The sequence below is a fragment of the Aythya ferina genome (genome assembly GCF_964211825.1).
Source record: "Aythya ferina genome assembly, chromosome: 4".
NCBI lineage: Eukaryota > Metazoa > Chordata > Aves > Anseriformes > Anatidae > Aythya > Aythya ferina.
Window position 1 is genome coordinate 60,908,190 of NC_140300.1, and position 25,329 is coordinate 60,933,518.

At 46.6% G+C, this 25,329-nt stretch overlaps 3 protein-coding genes and 1 long non-coding RNA gene across 5 annotated transcripts in view; 1 reads left to right on the plus strand and 3 right to left on the minus strand.

Moving 5' to 3' along the window:
- Positions 1-13,915, minus strand: part of SLC20A2 (solute carrier family 20 member 2) — a 54,911-nt gene extending 40,996 nt beyond the window's left edge. The window contains exon 1 of one of the 2 annotated variants that reach the window (XM_084516609.1): positions 13,795-13,915. The gene's annotated coding sequence lies outside the window, so the exon portion shown is untranslated. The remainder of the gene's footprint in view (positions 1-13,794) is intronic. The other variant, XM_084516610.1, reaches the window with a different exon arrangement.
- Positions 13,809-24,664, plus strand: LOC311435523. The gene is made up of 5 exons (XR_014692194.1): positions 13,809-13,928; positions 21,938-22,174; positions 22,284-22,471; positions 23,385-23,459; positions 24,366-24,664. It is a non-coding gene; the product is annotated as an uncharacterized lncRNA (long non-coding RNA).
- Positions 14,142-16,515, minus strand: SMIM19 (small integral membrane protein 19). The gene is made up of 3 exons (XM_084516613.1): positions 16,322-16,515; positions 16,093-16,217; positions 14,142-15,032 (listed from the first exon to the last, which is right to left on the minus strand). The coding sequence occupies exons 1-3, from the start codon at positions 16,492-16,494 to the stop codon at positions 14,965-14,967; spliced, it is 366 nt and encodes a 121-aa protein (XP_084372739.1). The 5' UTR covers positions 16,495-16,515; the 3' UTR covers positions 14,142-14,964.
- POMK (protein O-mannose kinase) lies at positions 23,434-25,325 on the minus strand. The gene is made up of 2 exons (XM_084516612.1): positions 24,923-25,325; positions 23,434-24,375 (listed from the first exon to the last, which is right to left on the minus strand). Exons 1-2 carry the CDS (start codon positions 25,199-25,201, stop codon positions 23,602-23,604), a joined length of 1,053 nt encoding a protein of 350 aa, XP_084372738.1. The 5' UTR covers positions 25,202-25,325; the 3' UTR covers positions 23,434-23,601.
- Positions 25,326-25,329: the final 4 nt, after the last annotated feature.

A 25,329-nucleotide genomic window follows, 5' to 3' on the forward strand; every position in this document is an offset into this window, starting at 1 on the left:
CAGAGTTTTGTGCAGATCCCCTTGGTATAAAGCCAGAATGAAGTTGCCAGAAATCAACAATGGGAATTTTCAGATAAAGGAAACGTGACACCTCGAGCCCCAAACTGCCTGCCGATCTCATTTCGTGTGGGGTGTCAGGAGGTGGCTGCTGTGAAGTCCTTTCCCACTGAGCTACTAGAGAGCCCTGGGGCTCCCCTGACCAGCGACCCTCTCTCTTGAGAGGGAGCTGGAGTAAGTGAATAGTTACCGACACGTCAAACCCTCCTGGCTGGCCTGCAGTGGCATCCTCCAAAATCAGCGTGTCCAGCATGACAGACCAGGCACTGCTGAAAGGCGCCAGCTGACTGCCAGAGGAAGGAAAGAAACAGCCATATAAATATAGAGAGGAGGGATGGAGACCCTCAGAGGTATGCGGTAGATCAGGACAATACCTTCTGCCTTTTTTTCCTAGGAGTGCTGCGGTAATAAAGATATAAAGGTGGAAACACCAAGGAAACACCAACTGAAATCTGTGGTCATGGCTTTATTTTGTTGGAATAGGAGCCAAATATTACCCCTAGGAACCTGGTGATGACACACACAGGGCCCGATATTGTCTGGAGACAGAACCAAGCGACAAACGGGACTTCTGCCACCAGAGACAGCTCCCCCCTCGCACTGCCTAGCACATCCTGACCACACGAGGAACAGCACCTGGCACCCAACAGGTCTCTTTCCCCCCAGAGCTCAATAGCAGCTCCTGTGCTAGAGCCAGCACTGCAAACCTCACCAAAGGCTGGCCTACAGGCCAGATTAATATAACGGGTTGGTCACAGACCTTGCATCAAGGACTCTCCCTCAGATGAAGGACTGCTCGTGGAGAGATGGGTCCGTGTTTTATCTGGTGTTTTTCTAACCTGGGAGCAAGCCCTGGTAACATCAGGGCCTGTGTTTCAGCGCTCCAGTGCCCGTGTCCTGGTGGAGCACATGGAGCATTCCTAGAGGCAGGGGCAGGGACGTGCTGTCTCCAGTGAACTGGCGAGTGTATTCTCCCCGGCAAGAGCTCGAACAGCTAGAATTTCTCTGCTTGCTGGCATAGCAGCTATAACGAGAAGAGAAAGGCATTAAGATAGAAGATATTTCTCCGAGTACACGGCACCGGCTAACAGCACCGACAGTCAGTGTGCCTCAGCCTCTTAAAAAGGCATCTATAGCTAAGCTGTGTTGGTGATGCATTACAGAACCCCGATGGCTCATCAGAGGAAGAAAGACAGCATGGATGCTGCAGAGAGGCCAGAAACAGCAAAGGGGGTCCTAGGAGGATCCTTCCCCTCCTCCCTGCCCTTCTGGGGAAGGGTGAAAATCAGAGCTGGCCGTGCTAGGACTCTGCTGCACTCACCACAGCTTGGACTGGGACTTCTCTCTGCCTGCCCAACAGGAGGAATGTGCACCTTGGCACAGCCCTGCAAGTGCCCAAGGGAGAAAAGGACATAAAAAATAAATAAAATGAGGTCTATGGCGGGCAGGTATGATGACAACACCAAATGAAGAGGGTCTTCTGGAGAAAAGGGGCAAGCATGAAGCACAGTTCTTGTAGGATTTGGAAGGGACCACTGCTTCCTTTGTGGTACTGGCAAGGAAAAATGATTCACCATTATCCACAAAATAAATGAGCAAGCGGATGAGCTTGTAAAGAACATCGAATGCTTAGAAAAAGGGTAGATAAAAGATTTTTTCTTTTAAAACATTTAACAAAGAATCTATCATTAATAAATAACTGGTTGTTTCTGGTCACTGAGACCTTCAGCAGTCAAAGTCATTTCCTCTCGTATCTCTTCTACGCAGAAATTAAAAAGGGAAAACTAATTATGCCATTTTTACAACTGTCAGTCAGTTCCCCAGCCTTGAATTAACTACATATTGAACTGAAACCGATGAATAAAATGATGTGAAGAAAACAGTTGCTCTGAAACTGTGGAATACTTCACTCCCACAAAGGGCTTAATATTTCAATCAACACTTTCTTCAAGTGTTTAACCAATTACCTCCTGCAGTTCAGTTTTTGTTTTCTTTAAAAGAAAACTGCTTGTTTTCTTCTGCAGATGTGAACTCAGTTGAATCACTTCATGTAATACAAGAGGCTACACGGATTACAACACATTTGGGTTATATTGCAACTATTTTTTCCTTTGAATTGGACATAGCAAGGTTTTAAAGTAAACATGATCCTTTTCAGTTTTAAAGTTTTCTCAACTGAGCAAAAGTCATTTTCCATTCTCCAAAGCAATCCAGAATTTAGAACATACTTTTCACTCTAGCACATTCGATTCTACAATATATAATATAATATATATATAGCCTATATAATAGGCTGCTAATCTAACATGAGGCTTGGGTATGCAGGAGACTACTATGTAACTACTTCAAAATACGATCATCAGTTACTGACAAATGTGTTTAAAATTAAAAAAATATATATATATAAAAATGGTCCCATTGGCTAATCTGCTAATCCTGGGACTTACTCGAACATGTAAGGAGAATTTCATGGCACAAACTCCAAGGCACAGCTCTCCATCAGAAAAGCCTTCCCAAGTAACACGCGGAAACCCGCACCCCACCAGAGCAAGGCACACACCACGCAAGGCAGAATGCCGGGGAAACACTACGTGCACGCAGAGTCAGAGGTAATGCGAAGAAAAGAAAAATGTTCAGGTTTGCTTGTTCCGGTCAACAACAGTAACTGAAGTTTATTGATTTCAGTTTCAGCAGCTAAAAATCCATGGAAACATTTTTATAGTATACAAACAGTACTATCCCATATTAAATTGTCTATGAGAGTAATAATATAGGTCAGGATTTTCTCACAGTCATTGTGGTTTACTTATCAATTAGTACAATAACACCTATTTTAAAATAGAAAAATTACGAAGTGCAGACAGCTTTTTTATCTCAGTGTAATTTAGCTGTTCGATTATATGGATATATCTAAGTAAAGAGAGTGGAAAAATAACCCAGAGTTACAATATAACAGTCATCTACAAAAATAGCTGGACACATTCTCAGCCACTGTCTCTCAACTGTTCCCTTTATATCCACTGCAAAGCTGTTTCCAACACACTAATCACATCTATTCTGAAGCAACAAAAATTATATGATTTCAAACTATTTTCATTAGAAAAAAACAGTCCTTTAACAACTGCTTTACTCTTGCATGTAATTATATACTCTTAAAGGCCAAATATTCAGCCAGAATGCAAAAATAACCACAGCCTTTTATTAAGAATAAAAGGCCAGATACGACTTCATAAGAAAAACAAAGATACTCTTTGCTTCTACCAGCAGCACTGCTCAATATAGGAAATTATATTTAATGTTTAAAATTTAAATACATAAATATCAAAGTCTTAATAACTCTGTATCAGAGACTTATTACAACTTGCTGGATAGCATGGGTAGTATTTCCTTGGAAGATACTTCAAGTAGCAGCCAAGATTTTCCAGTAACTACCTCTGTAAAAGCTCTCTCTTGACTCAGTAGAGCGTAATCTGCACTTAACACCCCACAGCCCTGCCATAACATCTTATCTGCCTGAAATGTTTTTGAGAGCAACAGTCAAATAAAAAAAAGACTGAACTGATTAATATCTGATTATGTTATCTAAGGATAGCTTAACAACAATATTATAAGGTTACTCAAATCAGAAGGTCAGCACTATCTTTTTTTTCCTTTGACCTATGCACCTGTCACAGTTTTTAGGAAAAGGCTGTTTATTAAATGCAAGCAAAACCCCTGATTTCCTATTTTGTAACTGTCATGGTCCGATCTTCTCCCTACTCGACATATGTATCAACAAAAAAAAACAAAATGGAATTCAAGTACAAAGCAGCAGCTATCTAATCCACAAATAAAACCACAGTGATGTTACACACTTCCTAAAACAAGCTTGAAGCCATGATTATATTAAAGACACAGATGTGAGGGGATTTTTCAACTTCCAAACAGATAGGCAAGCAAGGTATTACAATCCAGGGGTGCAGGTGAATGAATAAGCAAGCAAACTACGTGATGTTTGTGCAGCGTCCTCTCAAATCCTGCAATCCCTTCTAGTCTGGGTCTACATCTCCCTCTTCTTTACTCATGTTCTTCTCACATGGCTTGGTCTCAGAAACTTTCCATGCCTGTAACGGAAACTTGAGCCAACTTCTTAAATGTATGATTTCTTCATCTCCACTCATCATCATCCACTTCTGTTTCTGAGAAGCTCCTCATCATGACACCTGTATCTCAAGAAGCAAAACAGGAAACATCACAGGGATGAAGCAAGGAAAGATGAATAGTAATATGCCTCTGTGTCTTTAATAAAATCCCAACTTTCATTCAAGTTCCTTTTAGGAAATAGACTTCCTTTCACAAAAGTTTCACCAAACTAGGTGCGTGAGCACCTAGTGGCACATCTGGGGTAAGTAACCGATGATACCTCCTCATCATGAAACCTCATCATCATCATGAAATCTCATCCTAATCATGAAACCTCCTCATCCATGCCTCGGTTCCTAGCAGGATGAGCAGAAGCAATCCCATGCTAGCTAGCCTTACATACCGTGGGAAGCCTCTTTGGGTGCCAAGCCTGTTGAACTCGTCTGCAGCAGCCAGCTCCATTGTAAGAAGCTGCTGACCCACCTACTGACCTACCTGTACCGAGAACAGCGCCAGTTATCTTTACAAAGGACCTGTTTGCACAAGTAAGCAGAGGTCTAGCCCACAGGTGAGATGAAAAGTGAGGATGCCAGCCTCTTTTTTCTTTTCCCCAGTGCTCCCAAAGCCATACAACATCCACAGGACGTGTGCATTTTCACACACTTTGCAGCTAGCGGAGGAGGCGCTTCCTCTGCATTGCAGCACTCTCACTACAAGGCGATCGAGGCCTAAGCTATTTTCAGCCTTTTTCCCCAAAATCACATCCTCAAGCTGCAGGGTGGGGTGGAGGGGGCTTCCCCACCTACCTATTTCCTTGGCATAATGGGGAAATAATGCTTCATTTCAACAGACCTTCTGTCGCCCAGAGCCTGGGATCAAGAGGGCCCAAAGCCAAGAGCAGTGCTGCTGGGTGCCTAACGACAAAACAGCCGCGGCATGGCTCAGGGGCAGCGCGGCCACACGGCTGGCCTGCACCCAGCGTGAGCAGCCCAAGCCCTCTGCCTGCCTCAGGATCTTACCCGAGCACTGACCAAGGGGTGCAGGAGAAAGAAGCAGGCAGCAAAGCCAGGCTGCGAGCCAGCTCCCTGTGAGACAGAAGCCATTTTATCCCTCCCTGTTAGGGTTAAGGCCATCTCTAAGTAAGTACGAGCACCAAAATCTCCTCCGAGCAGAGGCAGAGCAGAGCAGAGCCCACCCCTTATCAGCTCCCATCTCAAATACTCAGAATTCCACCTCCCATCCGAAATCCTCCTCCCTTCTGCAGGAGCCCTTGAAGCAGCACTCTCTGTACACCGGCACACTTTGCTCGGAAGGACAGCGCTGCCCTGTGTCAACTCCTCTCCACGAAGCGAGGCTGCTGTCCTGCTAGCAAGGAGGGACAGCTGCAGGGACAGTCCTGTCCCTGCACCGAGAGGCTTGGCTGCAGTTCTTGCACGTTACAGCAGAGAAGATAACTTAGCCTTGGACGGCCAAAGCGAGAAACCCTCTGCCAGCGCTCCGGGTACTGCAGGAACAATAGCTGTTAAGTAACTGGGCAGCAGTGCATGCGCTGCGCAGGGATTGTATGTCAAAGCAAAATACGCGTTCCCTCATTTCTGACCTCTTCAAGAAGTCCTTTCCCTCAAAAGTGCTTATGAAGCAAACAGCTCTGAAAGCCCGTGCCTCGGTGACAACGGCTGCTGTCCCCAAACACGCTATTCCCTACTCAGAAAAGGCAGCCACCGCAGGTTTAAGAGCTTAGAGTACAAAAGCAGAGGCAGCCACACGCGTCCTGTCAGCAGGACACCCAGAACATTCCCAGATAACCGGCCAATTATTTTCCACCCCAGTGATCCTCAGTTTTTTACCATAATGATCCCTGTATACAAGAAACAGAAACCATGATTTCACTGTTTCGTAATCGTCACAGCTCCGTATCATTTCTGAGCACCAGCAACGATCTGGCGACAATTAATTCAATTAATTATCGGCATCCTCACTCATTTATCAGGTGTCTACACTCAGCATCTGCACAATAGAGATTACAAGACATCCCCGCTGCTCACTGCTACGTGCAGAGAACTGCAGGAAAGGATTAATATTTGTAGCTGAACCTCCATGGCACAAAGATCTGACGGCGGCTGTCACCTGGACGCCTGAAACAACCAAGGAATTTTTCGGTTTTCTTTTGAAGAGACAACATAGCAGCAGGCTGGGGCTTCTAACTTTGATCTTCAGAGCAGCCAACACCGGCAGGGGAATTTTGTAGCTCGATAACAAAACACAGAAACCTCCCGAGCTATTAATTCAATTACTATATTTTGGCAAGGAAGCTTTCCCCTTGTACCTTGGGGAACATCTTTAGATAGAACAGCACATGCTTTAAAGGCACACACGCCTTGAGGATTTGGTGTAACTGTTCATGTACTTAATTTCTTTGAGGGGAGAAATATTCCACAACAACTTGCTTGCAGGACTGGTAGTTTTCCTTGTTTCCCCAGGAAACACCACTTAAATAACCACGTCAACTTTACAGTGCACAGTCACGTACGTTGCTAGGCCAATTTTAACCACGTCTGATGGAAAAGGACAGAGATTTCAGAGGTGCTCCTCTCCTACAAAAGCCCCGTGCCACCAAAACTGAGGAAGCTGCCAGAAAACCCACCAGCACTAGCTCAGAGCTACCTTTTATCTACGGGGCAGTACAGTGATGCCTTAGGTGCTCATACTAGCTTCCTTTTCCACGGGCTGTGGCCAATGTGTTGGCAAGCAGTCCTCTGGGGCTTCCTTAAAGGCACGCAGTCAACAAGTGTCACCTTTCACCAAGGAGAAGCTGGAAAAGCAGATATACGCTGCAGTATAGGCGGCCTCAGAGAGAGAGAGAAAAAAAAAAAAAAAAAAAGAAAAAAAAAAAATGCCTCTCAATCCTTTTCAAGAAAATCCTGCCCAGGCAGGACAGGTCAGGTTCTGGTCCGGCTGCCTGAGAGCTGTGCCTACCGTGATCGTGATCAGGACCAGATGCTTCGGAAGGTGGAGCAGCTCCTGGGAGTGAACAATGGTGCAATTCACCCAGAGGGGAAATTCCTTCCTGACCTCATCAATTAGCATGAAGGTTTATATCCCTAATTTATTTTTAATCCTATTTACCGCAACTCTGGCTATTGTCATCATATATATAAATGTCCAGGTCTGCTTGGGATCTGACTAAACTTTTGGCCTCAATAATATCATGTGGCATAATTGCACACGGTTTCAAATGTACTGATTTTCTATTTCATTTAACATCCCTTTGTTCTTGCACTATGGGAACTGTTAACCACCTCTGCCCCTTCCTGGGGCTCCAGCTGGCTTGCAGCACAAAGCTACCCGTGCCATGCTGCTTTCTGGTAGAGAGTAGGAACACGATCTGAGGGCCTTTAAGCTGCAATTTAGCAACTTCATTAGTTAGCCAGCGAGATTTCTATAAGCAGGGTTTCTCAGATCTGCTGGATCTGCAGTTCCATCTGAATTTCACAAGCCCCTACCAGCTTACAAACTCTCCGTTTTGACTTTTTCCACCTAAGATCTGCCACCCTTAGAAGCAAACCGTTTTGCCCAGTGCTGTGCTCTCTGAACCCCCCTGAGATGTTGAGAAATTCAGTTCTAAAAGAACAGAGAAGCAGCACGCCATCCCGGGCTTCCCAAGGTCGAGCAGGAACCTCTCCCTCTGAGCACAGAGCTCCCCTCCCATCCCCATGCCTGAATAAAGAACTCGGTGTCTGCCTGAGCAAAACCCATCCCATCCTGCCCTTGAACAGCGTTCCTGAGGGCTGCGGGTTGCTCTGTGCACTAACTTCAGCCTGGGTCACTCCTTAGGGACGAGCTGAGGATGCGCTCATGGGGATTATATTGGGATTATTACGCCAAGTACTCACTACAGCCCCAGGGCCATTAGTCACTGCCATTCCTGCAAGAGGCATCAAGGTATAAAGCCACACCTTCACTCAACAGAAGTTTGGTGAAAACAAAAATGATAGCAACACATACAAGCAGCAGAGGGAGAGGAGAGAATGTTAAAGCAGCCTCGAGGTTGTGGCCCCCCAAAACACAGTCCTCCTCTCAGTAATGTGGGCTTTTTCCTCTCCCAGCTCCTGGAGCTAGAACTTCGGGTGCCTGACCACATGTTGCTAACCCCTAAGTCCTCAGGAGAGAAAGAGGAGGTCTGGATGATATCTCACAGGAGTATTTCACAGCCCTCCGAAGAGATGAAAGAGTTTTTATGGCACCTCTGAGAAACACCACGCTGTTTTACCACAAGTGTTTTGATTATGGGTTTGGAACTGGCGAATTAGGGCTAGAGGATAGTTCTTTGCCTCAAACAAAAAGCAAATTGCACCTTTTCATCCCTCTTTAGCGGGATCTTCAGGCAAGGAACCGGTCAGGAGGAAACTCCTGTCCCAGCCTTAACGTGAGGGTGAGGTCTGTAAGCAGATGGAGCTCTTTAATGATCAAAACACTGCTAACAGCACCGGTACAGGCACCGTTTGGCAACTGTCAGCTCATTGAATAAAGCCGCCCCGTGCAGCTTTTTCCTCTCTACAGGTCTACCATCTACTGACAGGAGCCAACGAAATCACAGGCCCCACAACAGCAGCTAAATTGTTCCACGGCACACCCTCAGTGACTCCCCCGTGATGTTTAACAGGCACACAGCACTGCTAGACTCTGCTCCCGAGTGCTGATCTTAATACTTCCTTTCTAGAGTGAATGCCTTCCCGTTCTTCCAGCTCACATCTGTAAAGGCTGAGCTGAGTACTTCCACGATGCTCTTAGGCAACCCACTCAAGCTGCAGTCCAAGCCACAAGTTTCAGAGCACAGCCACACCGGCTTCTCCAGGACCTCTGATCAGCGGTTTGCATTTGGCATGTCAGGATTTGCTGAGGTTGGAAGAGAAGACAGTAATGACAGAGAACTATTCTCCCATCAGCACTGGCAAAAGCAATCGCAGAGGCCTGAAGTGCAATAAATACTTTTACTGCTTCGGGTCGTCACTGAGTTTCAAGCGAAAAAGGTGTGATACTTTCTGTTTGTCAGATACAAAAGCACAGTTTTGGTAAGGAAATCTTTTAATGGACTCAACAAAGGTATTTTTGGCTGCTGGAATTCTCAATCTGTTGCGCTAATAATAGCTTTAAATAAATGTGCAATACAAGCAGTACATACTTTGCCTACGAAAAAAAATCTGCTGGCCACTTACAGATCATGTGAACTCAGTTATTTAGCTGTGCTACGAACACCAGTTATTCCAAGCCTTATCTGACTGTAGATTTGGATCTAGGTAGCGATGGCTCTGCCACACACCAAGCACAAGGCAAGCCACAGTTCGTCACCAAAGGGAGGGAAAGTTCCTATAAACAACGGTTGCTGCCATTTAGTGAGATGATCACGAAGAAGAGATAAGACTGGAAAAGCCTGAGCCTCTGCCTCCACCCTCTCAGCTTCCCTGTGCAAAGAAAAAGCGAGTCTTTTTCCTCTGCTATCACTCCGCCCTTTCTCTGATGTTACAGTATAAAGAAATTGGATGCCTTCGACTATTGCTCCCTAACGCCCACCAGCCAAAGCTCTGGATGACCATTTTCTCCCTTTCTTCCTTCCAGCTCTGCAGCAGTCAGCAGAAGGGTTCCCCGAGTTGCGTTTCTACAGCCGGGGTCACCACCGAAGTTGGTTGTGACACTGCTCACGGGAGCGCGGTCTGAGCAGCAGTAAAATGGAGCGGCTGAAATACAGCGGGTACTCCACTCCCGGTCAGGTTCGTAGCAGCTGTGCTATTCACAGAAAGACATCTGAGAGAAGCGCCATAAATAACGAGATCACATGGAGGCTCCCGTTGCACAACCAACAGCCATCTTTCCTACCCAGGAATTTATGCTTCACACCCTACGCCGTCAGTCAAAAGCATGTTACAAGCTGTGTTTTCGGGATGATCCGGAGGATATTTTGGAAAGTGATACAGCCCTCCTGCTGGCCGAGTCTTTTCAAAATACTCTTTCTCTTCTGTTATAAAAACAAATGTTTCTGTAATCTTGTCCTAACTGGGGTCTCTCTCAGCAGCAAGTATTAGATCCAGCAGTGCCTTTTACACATCATAGGTATCTAAAACCAGATACAGCATGTGCGAGTCTGACAGCCTGATGGAAACCGAAGGACGAAGAAGTTTTCATTCATGTGTACACACGGACAGCGTTTTCTCTGACTCCACTTTCAGCAAATCCCGAATTTGAGCAGCCCCTCTGAGGATTTTCAATCCATGTTACAGTTAGATTAAAATTAAACCCCGTTCTCCACAAACATCTCACTCCTAGGCCCCTGTGAGGGGAGAATCTCTTTTCAAAGCGTCTAGTTATAACTAAGAATAAAAGCATATAGCTATTGTATAAAATGAGTTCATTTTTTTTTCCCCCCTCTTTCTGGAGTTCTGCCACAAATTGCTTTCGAGGGCTTGGTTCAGAAATTCCAAATTCAGTTTGTTTTTTCTTATTGAGCACTAACTCCTTTTAGCAATTCTGTTAATCTTGGAGTTCGGGGTTATTTTTATTAAAGTAACGCCCAGAGTTTAGGTATTCCATAAAAAGACCAGGAATTATTTTTATTAAAGTAACGCCCAAAGCTGCACATTCCTTGCAAAAAAATATCAGGCAAAGCGCTTCCATTCTTAAAATGGTTCGTCGCCCTTTCCATGTAAACACAGAATTCATGGAGATGACCGAGCACTGACATGTTTTATCGACGTTTTTCTGTTTGTTTCAGAGTTGAAAAAAAAAAGGTTATTTAGGCAAGTCAAGCCTTTTGCTCTTAGCAGGACTGCTTCTTCTCCCTTACCTTTTGTTGCAGAAAAAGCAGCACCGATTTCCACTCCCCAGCATCAGGTTTCTCACTGGACATTTGCACCAGCTCTGGGGTGTTGTGCCAGTGGTGACAATGCTCCACCAGTATCTCTAGTCGCATTCAGCATCTGTCCCTGAGCCAAAAAGGAGTCCCACTGCCTTTGGTGAGACCAGTTTTGGATGGAGCTTGGTAGGCTCCAAGAAGCTTGCTCCTCATCCCTCAATTCATGCCACAACAGAAACGGGGCTGCGAAGTAAAGGATCTTACCTCCATTCTCAGGGGCCTGAGGCACAGAAACCTTCTGCTCTGCGGCGGCGGCCCTGTCTCGAGGACAAGATCAAGTGCTGCGTTTTTGTTTGCGTGGCCGTGTTAATAAACTAGGTCACATCACCCGGGTTCCTCACCGTGACTAAAACACAGCTCAAGCATTTGGAGGAAAGAGGGAATGCCTTTTGATCCCTGCTTCCGATTCTGAGTTAAGCACTTGTGACTGAAGAGTGCACTCTGTCAGCAAGCCTCCTCCAAGCACTTGTTGTGCTCTTCGGGCATAACAGGCCAAAGACATCATAGCATTAATGACACGTTGTCCAGCAAGATGCTCCTTCCTCACTGCAGAAGGCACGTACTGACAATTTTCAACTTCTTTAATGTAGAAATTAGGGCTGGGGCAAAATCTTTTCACTTCCTCTGAAGGAGAGGTTGAGTGGCAACATACCCACCCTTCTCTCTGCAGCGTGTATAATTTCAGCTTGCCCAATAGTGGCGGCACTCCTGAGTTTGGGAGGACTTTAAAAGGAGTGATTATGCTCACGGAAGTAAGCTAACATGAATAAACTGCTCAAGCAACAGGGAAACATTCCAGAGCCCTGTGCTGTCACCAGGCTTTTGGCCAACGCTGCTTAATCATATATGCAAAACAAAATTACGGAAAGATTCATCACAGGTTTGAATATTCTCAATGAATAATTCTGCACTGTGCTGAAGAAGCTTCCCTGCAAACCATCCTCAGACAAGGGCACCGGGATCTCCTCCTGGTTTTCAGAGCTTTTGCTGCTGTCGGTAGGACAAGCGGTGCAGCATGAGCTTCCTCTGAGGGACTCGCAACCAGTCTGCCAGTTTCAGAAGAGAAGTTTGAGGGCATCCTCAGCAGCACCTGAGCACCACACTGCTGAAATTTCTAACTGCTAGGGCCAGGAGTTACCGCAGCAGCTGCTACAGGCTGTGCTCTCAACTGGTCCCGGCTGGCACAGGCCAGTTCCTACTATCCGGGCACATAACACAGACCGGATTGAAACTCAAAGTGTTTGTGGCATGGTGGAAGGTATTTCAGTACAAAGCCCGCAGGTTGCAGAGTCTGCAATGTCTTCAGCCTTAAACACAGCTGCGCTCATCATTTATACAAACCTAAGACCCTCTTGAGCCTTGTCATTGGATTTACGAAGCTCTGTCTGAAAAGCTTTGATCCTCTTCGCAACACTGAGTGCAAAACCTAGCCAGCCGCATTTCAGCGAGGAGCACAGAGCTGACTCTTCCACCACTTAACAGAAGACTATAATTTTCACATAAGATTATAGAGTCATGGTTGTAACTCTGCTTGAAGACTGCCTTTACAAAGATCTGACTGTTCAGCAGCTCCCACGGGAGCAACAAAGCGGTCAGATTCTCAAGAACATCCGAGATTTACCTGACAGCTACTTGCTAATGCTTTTTTACGCTACCTTACAGATGCTAAGTTTTAACTGATCTGAAAGCCTTCCCTCACATGCCTTGTGCAATCAGACACCATTAAATGTACATACTGTAATAGCTTTTTTTAAGAGTATTGGGTAAGCTAGAAATATTTGCCTCTGTACAGCGTTCTTGAGAATAAACATGACTAAATATAACTTTAGCACAATTTTTTTTAGGGGTCATAAGCTTTCCCCATCCAAGATATCTAATAATTGAGAATAAGCAAAGACTGAGAATATGTTCTTGTGTACGCCTCCAAGCCTGGCTACTGTAAATTGGCACATACAAAAACCTATTGTCTCTGTGCTGCCTGCAACGTTGTGAACTAACAGGTAAACGTCAACGCAGACATCTCTGAGGTAAAATATTAAAAGTTACGCCCTGACTGCACCTTCTGTCCCACGCATACTGTAAAACTGGAATGTAACACCATCAATAAGACAGGGTGCAGAGCTGCTGGGACAGAACTTCAATAGATGCACTTCACAGGACCACAGAATGGGTTGGGTTGGGAGGGGCCTTAAAGATCATGTAGTTCCACCCCCCTGCCATGGCAGGGACCCCCCCCCAGGCCAGGCTGCCCAAAGCCCCATCCAGCCTGGCTTTGGGCACCTCCAGGGATGGGGCACCCCCAGCTTCTCTGGGCAGCCCGTGCCGGTGCCTCACCACCCTCTGAGTGAAAAATTCCTTCATGGCGCCTCATCTAAACCTATCACTGCGCTCCCTGCCAGCCCCTTTCCAGCTTCTTTTTTTTTTTTCCACTCGCGTCAGGGGGGACGCATCACTACCCTCTCCGCTCACACGCGGACCTCCAGCCCCGAGCAGAGGCTCGCCGTGACCCCGCCGAGAACATCCCCGTGCCGGGGCGGGCAGCGTTGGCTGAGCCCCGGCCGCCCGAAATCCTCGCCATCCTCCCCCCCCCCCCCGCCCCACTGCGCTTTTCTCCTCAGGCGGCCCCTTCCCGCCTCGCCAACGGCCCCCGCGCGCGCCGCCGCCGAGGGGAGGGGAGGGAGGGGCGAGGGCGGGGCGGCCCCACTCACCGCGCGGCGGGCGCCCTCCGAGCAGCAGCAGCAGCAGCAGCAGCACCGCCAGCAGCAGCAGCAGCAGCAGCAGCAGCAGCAGTACCAGCAGCAGCCGGCGCGGCCCGGAGGCGGAAGCCGCCTCAGGAAGTGAGGTTGTGCGCTGAGGGGAGGGCGCTGTTTCCGGGGAGGGGGCGCGGCGGGACGAGCCCTGGGCGCTGGCTGCTCCCCTACCCCCCGGGGCCGCCATTTGGCGAGGGGAGCTGCAGGCTCTGGGGGATAAATGGTCTTTATTCCGCCGTGCTGCGCTCGCCCACAGCCCGTTCCCGTAACGCGTAGGAGCGACAGCACGAGACGCCTCGGAGGGGTTTTTGTGGTTAAGAGGCTTTTATTAAAAAGTCGTTTCTTTAAATGAACCGATTTCATGATTTACGTGGGGGGGAAAATAACGGAACAGGGCGCGATGTCACTTCTGAATGAACCCCCTGTGCTTTTTGGTAGTGTTTCCGTTCACACAAATGCTTACAGACAATCCTACTCTTTAAACCAATTTGACCAAATTTACCTAACTGCCGTTGCTACGGCATTACAGTATTTGCTGCAGTGTCTTTTAGACCTGCGTCTCACCGCGTACTTCTTAGTTCTGGGAATGTCTCAAAGACAGGCTCACAATACTGCGCACAAACCAACGCGGAGATCACAACCTGCTCCACGGCCAGCACTGCTGCTGCTGGTCAAAGCTCTCTGCCCTCGTTAGGTGGTAAGGCCACAGCATCTTCACTCGCATTTACTGAATGCGTTCAGCAAATTCAATGCATGATCAAGGAACCAAACAGTTTCCTGGTAGACAGGTCCTGCCTTACTTCCTCCCAGGTGCTGTTATCAGAGACAGCAGGAGCTGATTTCCAAGGTGCTGGCAGTAAACATCAATAAGATGGCACTTCTTTACCCTCAGGGGCTTCTCTGAGCAGGTCTGTCCTGTGTCTGCTACTTTCATGCCGAATATTTCAGTAGGCATTCAGTTCACTTCAGGGGGCTCGGAGAAAAGCTACCAAGATCAAAGCTTTTAGGACTGCCCCTTTTCCCCCTTGCCTTCAGCTGTGTATTGATTAAGAGGCATTGAAAATAGCTCCACACTGACTCGTATTATCAAGGCTGGAAATAAGTCCTGAATTCCTACAACTGTTGGCGTCACTCCACTGACAGCTGTACACTTTCAGTCTGTTTTGGTGGCTGCTGCTGCTGTTCGTACTTCCGTGCTGAAAAAAAGAAACACTGATCAGTGCAAATCACACTCATCATATACGTGTACATACACTTATGTATGTGCATGAGTACATATAATACATGTATATAGATAACAAGCAATAAATAGATTTAAGATCCAACAAAGTAATTTTGCAGCTTTGGTACACAAGGCCTGGTCTCAGTCACCACAAGGAACTTGTCCTTTAGCATGCGCCCTTTGAAGATCTGAGCAGTAGTGTCACAGCAATATTTCTGTATATTAATGGCAAAAAAAAATAATCCATTCAGATCCTTTCATTAAAAAATAAAATTAAAGCCAATGGTTTTAGAAGTACTACAACAGGCAGCCTGAACAACTCGTTAGTCACATAGCAGATCTGCGCTCATCTCCTCCACAGTATACGAGCCACATACTAACATTTACTTCAGAAGTAATCTAGTTAGCAAGGCAAAGGAGGATCAAAGAGTTGTGTGTGGTGCAACATACAACAAACACCAACAAGCATTCATTCCTCTGCAGGAAGTATGCCCTTTTTTTGTTTGCACAGAATGCAGTGGCCTGGTTTAAGACTCTTTCTGTTTAGAAGGCAGTTTCACCTCATATTTCTTGCCCATTTTCCATCTAGGTGTGCATATATGGCAGAGGTGAAGCACACACGGGTGTTTTTGTGAAGTAGGCCTGTGGAATATCAGACCCACAGCACTCTTTCCCATCTCCATCCTGACATCCAGCAAGATGGGAATTGCGGCACTTGGTGGTATGGTAAAATTCTCGCTTATTTTCAGCGTGTGAAGTTAAAACACTCTATTCCCCACACATTGCTCAGCAGTTTTACAATTATGTCCTCTTTTGGGCCACATTCACCTTAGGATTTTTTACCGTCAAGCCCAGCTGTGTTTTGACAACCGTTCCCCCACTCTGTTCTCCCTCACACCTCAGCCCGGTGCCCTATGCTCCCGCAGGACGCCCATGCAGGGGACAGCGGCCCCACGTGCTGCCCCCACCACTCGAGGACACGGGCTCGGGGCCACCCCACGCGGGACCCACCCTTGGCCCTACAGCACCCTCACCGATGGAGTACATCTCCAGCTGCTGCCGCAGGCGGATCTTCTTCATGCTGTCGTAGAAGTTGGGCTCGGGCGGCGTCTCCGCAGCAGGCGGCAGCGTGAAGATGCGCAGGATCCTCCTCTTGTTCCTGCGGGGCAAGGCACGGTCACGCGTGGGGCCGCCACGCACTCCCCCCCCCCTCCCCTTTTTTTCCCTTTTTTTTTTTTCCTTTTTTTTTTTCTCCCCCCTCACCGCCGCGCGTAGACGAGGAGGGCGAGGCTGGCCAGCACCACCAGCAGGTACACGTTGGTGGCCTCGTTCCAGGCTTCGTGCACCGAGTAGTCGATGGCGCCGCTCTCGCCCAGCGCCGCTGAGGCGCCGCCGCCTCCCGCCCCCCCGGCCGCCGCCGCCGCGGCCGCCGCCATGAGGGAGGCGGGCGAGGGGAGCCCGGCCGCTAGGGGCGGCGCGCGGGCGGTGGAAAATGACGTCGGGCCGCCATCTTGGGGGGGAGGGGGGGGGCGGGGGCGTGTGCTGCCTCATGGCGGTGTCGTGCGCCCCCCGCCACGAACGGTCTTCGAGTGCTTGCACTTCTCTCATAGCTTGGGTTGCCAAAGTGCCATAGCACTTTTCAGATTTTTTATTGATTTATTTATTCTCCCTGCCGAAGTGGGAGCTGCTGGCTGTGCGGCTGCTGGAGGAAGAGAGCTTACTCTATGCTCTATATACGCCTAATGCCAAGAAAGCACAATTACCTGATTACGCTTTGGCAAAAAAAAGAGGGGAGCAGAGAGACCGTTTTGGTGCAGAAATTTGAAAAGTCATCTGAAGCGCTTACTGAGATGCCCATTAACTAGGCGGGCAGAGGATGTCCTAACACACGCACACTCATTTTCTTTGTGCTGCTTCATGTGGCACGACCGAGCCATGTTCGGCTAAGTGTGCTGTCCCTTCTCTGCACTGCTTCATATCTATCTCTGGTCCTGATACTTCCTTTCACCATATCTTCAGATACCACAACTATTTTGGTTTTGACATAAGTACTTTTGAGGGCATGATGGCACCTATCCTATTTCAAACGTTCAGGATGAGTCCGCTTTGTGCCCAGGAAGTACCTCTGGTCCCATACAGATTGGAGGAGGGGATATAGACACCTCACTAGGATGGGATCTGTTATACCAAAGTCTGACCGGGTGGGGAGAACTTCATCCTTTGGGTACCTGCTTTCTGAATGCAAGATGTGCCAAGTCACCCAGCTTCTGTGCTATGGGACAGATGGATACCAAGGGGCCCCAGGTCAGGACGTAAAGGGATAGGAGATGAGAACATCCAAAAATAAAAGGCTAAGTCACTGTTATCATGAGAAAAGTTTCTTGCCCCCCATGGAGTGGGAAAGGAGAGTTGAAGAACATCAATTAGACATAATTCTAGGTCATTAAATGGGGATGGCACCCGCGCACAGAACTGTGGAAACCACTAAGAAAAGGAGCCTTTAGTTACGAAATATGACTCAAAACAGTAAATTAAACCCGATTTCACAGGGATTTTAAGCAGTTTCTCACAAAGCTGAGGTTCTTTGTTCATTTTTTTAGTATGTTTAACTTTCTGGTTCACAGGCCTGGCAAAGTGCAAAGAAATAGCATGGATCTTCTTTGTGTTTCACTACTACCTGTACACCTCACTTCCAATCAGGCTTCCTTGTACTGGGTGTAGAGAAGGTACATTTAAGCTCTATTTTAAGATGCTCTTTGTGTTAATCCTGCAGCTTCACCCTGGACACCCCAGGACTCAGCACCCAGGTTCCTTCTTGATGAAACCAAGGCCTGTATTCACAAAACATCACGTCAACTCTCAGGGTTTTCCTCCAGCACATAGGAGTGGACTCTGGGTCACTCAGCAGGTGCTTGCTTTCTTTGAGTTAATTAAACGCTCAACATAACGCTCAGATAATCCACCCACCCCTAACCTAGAAGAGAGACAGAGACACTTTCTTCCCCCACATATCCCTCTGAAGTTAGCAAATGTTAAGCTGTGGGTAGGACGGGGTTAGGTTGTGTAGGACGGGGTTAGGTTGTGGAACACAATGTTTGCTGCTGTGGTGAGTATAACAGCTTTGCAAACTTGAGAGCAAGGAGTGATCTCTCACTTGCTGGCCTTCTGCAATAGGATTTTTGGGTGTATAGGCCTTCAGTATGACTTTCTTTAGGAATCTGGCTCAAAATCCAAAGCTGGTAGACTCCAAAGCTAGGTTAGCTTGCCTTGGTACGTTGTCCTTTCCTTTTGTAGCCTGGGCTTTTCTTTTAGACTTAGGCTCCTGAGCACCTTCAGAAATTGGAGCATAAGCTGCTGTTGAATTTGGTCAGAGCAAAGTCAGGCCTTGTAGTTGTAGTTGTGTGCCATATGTGACCTGTCCTTGCAGATTATGTAGTTTATTTGTAGTTTGGATGAGGTGGAATGGAACAGCCAGTCCTGGGGTATGCTGCTAATGCAAGAGGAGGACATTAGTTATTTTCTGTTTCTTATTCTAAAGCTTTTAGAGAGCAGACTGTAATTTTGTGCTATGCCTGTGTAGCCTTTGACCTCCAGCATCCTGGCCTGTGATCAAAGCATGTCGGCACCAAACTAATAATAATAATAATAATAATAATAATAATAATAATAATAATAATAATAATAATATATGGCATGTCACAAGCTGTTCTGACAAAATTTAGCCAGTGGGGACCTAAGCTCAGTGGCTTGGTTATTAGCATTGCACAGTACCAAATATACCTTTCAGCTATAGTGAAACTACACAATCTCTCACAGGAACCAGCTCTCAGGGGAAAAAAAAAAATGGATAGCTGCGTGACTTAATTTTTTTTAAATCCCTGCTTTTTCAAAAGTGGGAACTTTGATCATTCCATGGAGAAATCTATCCATAGTCCCATAGAAACACTGAGAGAATTGCTGAAAAATCTTCCAACTCTACAGGGAAAGAATTCACTTTCTGAAAGTCCTTAGCATTTACCAACTATTATAGATTTGACTGAAAGCTGCTGAACATTTGACAGCTTTGCAAATCCAGTTACTTCCTATACAAAATGTGGATGCTGGAAACAGAAAGCTTTCTTTTCAAAATTATGGCCAAGGAATCTGAGTGTGTCTGTATATAAAAAATATATAATTTTTAATGGATTTTGAGTTACCCTGGGCTAAACAGAATCAGAAATTGCTGAGACATAAATATCATTGTAATGCAAATATATTCACCATTTAATCCTGATAAATACTGGATTATAGACTTCAGAACACAGACTGGCAATTATTGGAAATCATGTGGTCATCTCAAGTATACAGTATTTCAATTAAAATAAAACCACAGAATCCTTTTTCTTCTTAAAAAGTACCATCTACCATATAATTTATTTGGTTGAACTCTACAAATATATGCATTATATCATGCTAGAAGAACTTGAGAACCACTTTTTTCTTGTTCCCAGGGTCTCTCAACTATTGGTAAGACATTACAGTCATAATGATAGAATCAGTTTACAGTTGCAAGTTCTGCCAAATATCTCACAATTATATTTTGTGAACAACACTGCCTCTGTTTCACAGAGATAATGATCTGATATTTTGTTTATGTGGCACCAAAGGAAAACATTGGTTTAGCATTGTGATAGAATTTCAAAAAGTTGGTGTGGTATTCTAAACTTCTGATACATTTAATAGTTACCACTGCATTAAATACAGAGTAGCAGAGTAGCATGGATTTTGAAAGTATCCCTCAAAAAAAAAAAAAAAAAAGGCTTTATTCAATTAAATAAAGATGTGCCCACTTCATGTCTTCAGCATGTACCCAGACCTCAATAGCAGCTGGTGTGGATCTGCATACAATACTGTCTACATCTGATGGTGTTGAACATGCAGTAAAGGCTGCTCACCTGGATTCCTGGATTTAGGATTATAGGACTGTTTTTAGGATGTGACCTGAAACTTGCATCACACAAATTGAAACACACTACATCAAACTTCAGCTACCAAGGAGCCTGCTGCTAGCAAGCAGTTTGGAAAAATAAAATAAAACAAAACAAACAAGAGAAAGATAACACACACTAACCAGCATAACCTTGACAGTGCTATTCTTTGGATGATCTTGAGGAGAAAAAGAAAGCAGTGGGCACAAACTGAATCTGATACTCTGCTCTGAGACAGTTTCCATTCTGTGTCCTGTGGTACAAACCATACCCAGTAAGCCCTAAACCTTATTGGGAAATCCATTGGGAATTTGTTCTGGCAACTGTGTAGGACCAAGGGCAGAGTGAGTGGAGCTTGTACCAGCAGCGGGACCTGGTGCCCTGACACAGTTGGCATCAGCAGCCAGGCTGTCAGCAGGCTCAGCTGGCACATCCTCGCTCTACCTGACTCCTCTGCTGCTGGCACAGCAGTGCCCCATCTGGGGAGCCAGCAGGTTTCCAGCTGAGACCCTGGTGCTATTTCTTAAGTCAGGGAGACAGCTTCTGCTTTGGTTGTCTCTCTGGCTGGCTGGGCTGGGCAGGATGTGTTCTGGGGATGAAAGAGGGGGCATTGCCCACCAGACATAAAACGGCTGCTTGTACCGAGGCAGAAAAGCCCCGAGATGTTTGCCAAGGCTGTCACTGATGGTGAAAACTGGAACGGCCAGAAGAGAGAATTAGGCAGAGGGGAGGCAACTGCACGTAGGGCTGTCCTGCTTCTTCTTCCCTTTCCACAAACCCTTGCCTAGACTCCAGTTAAGGGAAAAGTAGCTGGAAACGAGGGAAGAACAGGGTTCATGATATCTTGAGATAGTGGAAGGGGCTCAATGGGAAGAACAGAAAGAAGAAGAGCCTGCAAACTCCTCTGATTTTACTGAAAGGGTAGAAGGAGGTGACACTCAACCTCGGTTGAGGTTGGACCAGGCTGTGATTAAAAAGGATGGTAACTTACACAAGAAGGGGAGGTGGCCCCTTCGTGTGGGGTGGCTCTTCTGACAGCCCTTACATCTGTCTTGGTACTACGGGCTTGAAAATGCAAACACAATGCCTTCTTTCAGGGGAATATTGAAATATGCTAGCAAAGGGCTGGCTCCAAGGCCAGATCCTGACTATCTTTGGGCATGAGAGACTGCAGCCGCTAAGCTGACCTTCGTGCTGCCATCTAGTGTTCCCCCGTAGACAGAAACGACATCCCTGAAACAAAATCCTAAAGTTTCATAACGCTGTGTTCAGAAAAATGTAATTTATTCTTGCTGAAGTACAACACACAAGCTTAGTAGGAGGGAACGGGGAAGAGATGTGGAGGACCCAATGCTAAGGGTGAATGTTTAGAGCAACATCATATTTTTTTTTTAATTTGTAACTATTTCACCCAGGCAAGGGGTTATCTTACCTTATCTCCAAGGCAAGATAATTATTCAGAACGAGAATTTGTTACCATTTATTGTTCACTCTGGGAAATTAATAAGGCTGCTTGCAAGGCGCAACTGAAGAGCAAGAATCCAAGCAGAAGCTTAACTGAGAGACCAGCACGAGAAGCCTGGCAGGTTGTTCTTGTCTGTCCTTGCAACTGCCATAAAAGACAGACAGCATATTTACTTCCCAGCCATCAGGTGCCGATTTTTCTTTCAAGTACACATAATGGCTTACAAGAGGTAACGATGCTTCTGGGGACATGCAAAGGATCTGACCCTTTTCCCTTCAAAGTTTGATCCCTGGTTTCAAGGACCTACAATAGGTTGCTTTTCCAATTGCTGCACATCCTGGCTTCATGCTGGAACTGTACAGATCTGATTAACCCTATTAATAACTCATGGGATGAATGATATAATTACAGCAGAGACAGCATTCTTTTCTCCTCATTTTTTTTAAGGTGTTTTGAGTCAAAGTCCAACACAAACATGAAGCATCCAAAGTTTTTGGAGACTGCAACTTCTGAGCTTTGATTCCTGACAACTGGAGCAGGAAAACCACTAGGAAGAGGTCTGCTGGCTAGGACTGCACAGCTGGAAAATGGCAAAAACAGATAATTTAAGAAAATAGACTGCCTATTGGGAAAGGAAACCCACAATGCCTTTGAAGGAATCCTGCTGGCATTATTTGGCATCAGGTATGAATTTTGTAATTTGCAGGGCAGTTTCCCTATTTACAATAAAATTGTGGTAGCAGTAGAATACATGCATTTGAACACAATGTATAAAAACTGACTGTTTTCCCAGGGCAGTTACAACTTTGCTTGTTTAGATGAAGAGGAATATCAGCATGGCAAGGAACGGAAACAAACTCCTTGGCAGAAAGGACAGTGTACTTCTCTGCTTACAAATCACCTCTCAAGTTGACAACAGGAAAGTTGTCTCAGGCCCTAACATCTTTCAGAGACCTTGTCCACAGAACAGAAAGTCCTCAGGTGTGTAATGGTAATTCTCCTTTGTTTTGTTTTGTTTTGTTTTGTTGGGTTGTGTTGTTTTGTTGTGTTGTGTTTTGTTTGTTTTTTCACCAAGAGAACAGCTAAATCCTAGTCCCACCAAACAGGGTCTACTGCTGGATTAAGGCAGCATGATTCTCCTTCTCCAGCTGTTGGTACCAGGCTGTAACATCCATACTAGTACCAGAAGCTTTCTCCTAAACTCACTGAACAAAACAAACAAACAAAACCTAGCCTTTTTTTTTTTTTTTTTCTGCTGAACAGAGTTCAGATTAAAAAATGAATTAAAAAAGATCCAGAGATTCCCGTGTTACAGTTTTGTATCCAGAGGGCCTGGCTGAGAACACTATGAGGGCAAATGCTTGAAAATCAGGGCAATGCATCTTTAAGCAGTATCTGCGGGATCTGCATCATCTGCTTGCTTACAAAATAGTGACATGCCGTTTAGTGGGGCATGGGGCCCACAGAACAATCTCTGTAAGAGCAGCCTTATTCCCCATCCAGCAGGGAGGCTGGGCACAGTGGTTGGGAATCTGGCATCAGGGTTCACCAAAATCTGAAGTGAACTGAGGTACTCATTTTTGAGTGACCACTGCTTTTACTCCGTAGGGAAGTGAGTGAGGGCTTTGTGGTAAGACATGGGCCAAAGCCACTGGAATCAGCACAGATCTTGAGAGGGGCACGCCATGGTCTCTGCTCCCCAGTCCTGTGCCAATCAGTTTAACTTGGCCAGTATTTCTTTTTTAAAGAACTTTTTTTCTGTGAAAATGTTTTGTGTGTGTGTGTGTATTAAGAGTTTTCATGTAAATATCACAAAAGAAAATTTCTGTTTCTTCAGAGACCAATTTTGCCCCATACTCATGAAACTTAATTTCTCTCCCTAATCCTCTTCCAGTGATAGATCAAACATGTAAATGGAAAACTTGCACAGCACAGCTCCAGCATTGGGTGGATAACTTTTAATCAAAAGGTAAAAGTACAAAGTTTTTTGGTTTTTTTTTTGTTTTTTTTTTGTTTTTTTTATCTTCTCAGTTTCCAGGACAGAGGTTTTGCCCTTCAGGCAAGCTAAATAAATAAGATCAACTTCAGTCTACCGTTTGTCTCATGATTCATTATAACATTTCCCTAGTACCAGGCATGGCCACCTCCCGAATCAGCAGAGTTAAAACTTTCCTGTAGGTGTCTAAGATCTCTTGGGCAGAAGGCCTTTTGGCTGGGTCCTTCCTCTTACATGCTGCATGGATGTCAAACAAATGCAGTCGCACAATGTCACTCCCTTCAACGTGGCCCAAGAAAAAATTGGAGACATCTGGGATTTTCCAGATGTCTGTTTTCTCATCATAGGGAGGCATGAGGTCATCATCGAATGGCACATCCTCTCCATAGGGCCACCGCTGCTCGGGAGCTACAAACTCGCCCCGCAGCTCACGATGACCACACTTCACCAGCCTGCCACTGCTCTTGTTCACGAGAGGCAGAGCATCCAAATCATTCACCAGGACGTGAAAGTCACTTGTCAGGAGGTACTGAGAGAGCACCTTGTCCAGATCATTCGAATCGCACATCACTAAGGTGCCCAGAGGGCTGCTGTGCAGGTAGTGAATGATGCTCACGTAGTCTATGGCAAGCATCAGCCTGCGATGCCAGGTGTTCATGCCCTTGTATTTGGGGATGTGGAGAGTTTCATTCAAGCCCCTCAGGGAGCCTAGGGGATGGTACTCGGTGAGGATTGTGAACTGCTTCTCACAGTAGCCAAGCAGACGGACAACGTGCCTGCTTTGTAGTGCTTTCAGCATCTTCAGTCCATGGAGGAAGTCCTCCTTCAGCTCTATGTTGGTGAGCTGTGACAGAACCACTTTGTTTTCCTTCCACTCAGAAAGAAAGACCTGAGAACACAGAAGAGACAAGTAAGACATGCGGAGACACTTCGTACACCATCACCATCTGCTGCTGGCCTGCTAGTGACTGCATGGTCACAACTACCAACCACAGTCACCGGCACAAGTCCTGCACTGATGCCCAACCGTTACACCGTGAGCTTCAGCTCTAGGTTGGCTGTGTACCTGTCACAGCAAGCCCTTCCTCACGTTGTAATTACAACACATGACGGATGCACCATGATTTCCTGGGTTTTCTTTGGAATGGGCAGATGAATTAAATGATTGAGTGCTTTCATACGTGATTTCAAGGTGTGGTGGCCAGCCTTGCTCTGCCACAGCCACATCAGGCTCCGCGAGCACTGCGCCCATCCCCACCGCGTGTCATTCGGTGCGAGCGAGGTACCTCTTGCCATAGGCCTCAGGATGTCTGCAGCAACTAGCTGCTGTGAGGGCAGTTATACAGCAGCATGGGCATTAATTAGTGAAATTAGTTAACAGGGAAAGCCTTTGCTAGTTTACCCACAGGAGAGAAGAAAAGAGAGACCCAACTCACCTTTTTCACGGCTCCCTCACCAACACACTTGAGCTTCCTGACTTCCCTATTGATGGCTTCGCAGGAGAGCCAGGGGGAACAATTTTTCACCGAACCCAGCCTGAAGTACCCGAAAGGGCAGAGGCTGGGCTCCGTTTCAGCACGGCCGGACGAGCCGCGGAGCTCGCTGAGGTAGAGGTAGAGCAGGGCGTTAAGGAGCAGCACCAGCAGCACCAGCAGCGCCGCCGACGCCTCCCGGGGCGGCGACTCCCTTTTCGCCGAGTGCGGCTTCTTTTCCATGGCCGCACCTCCGGCATCGGACCCAGAACCGACAGCCGGGGGTTCCCCGGGCCCGGCCGGGCTCCCCGGGCCGGCGGTGGCCGGGCGGGGAGCGGCGATGGCGGTGTCGGAGCCGCCCCGGGGCGGAG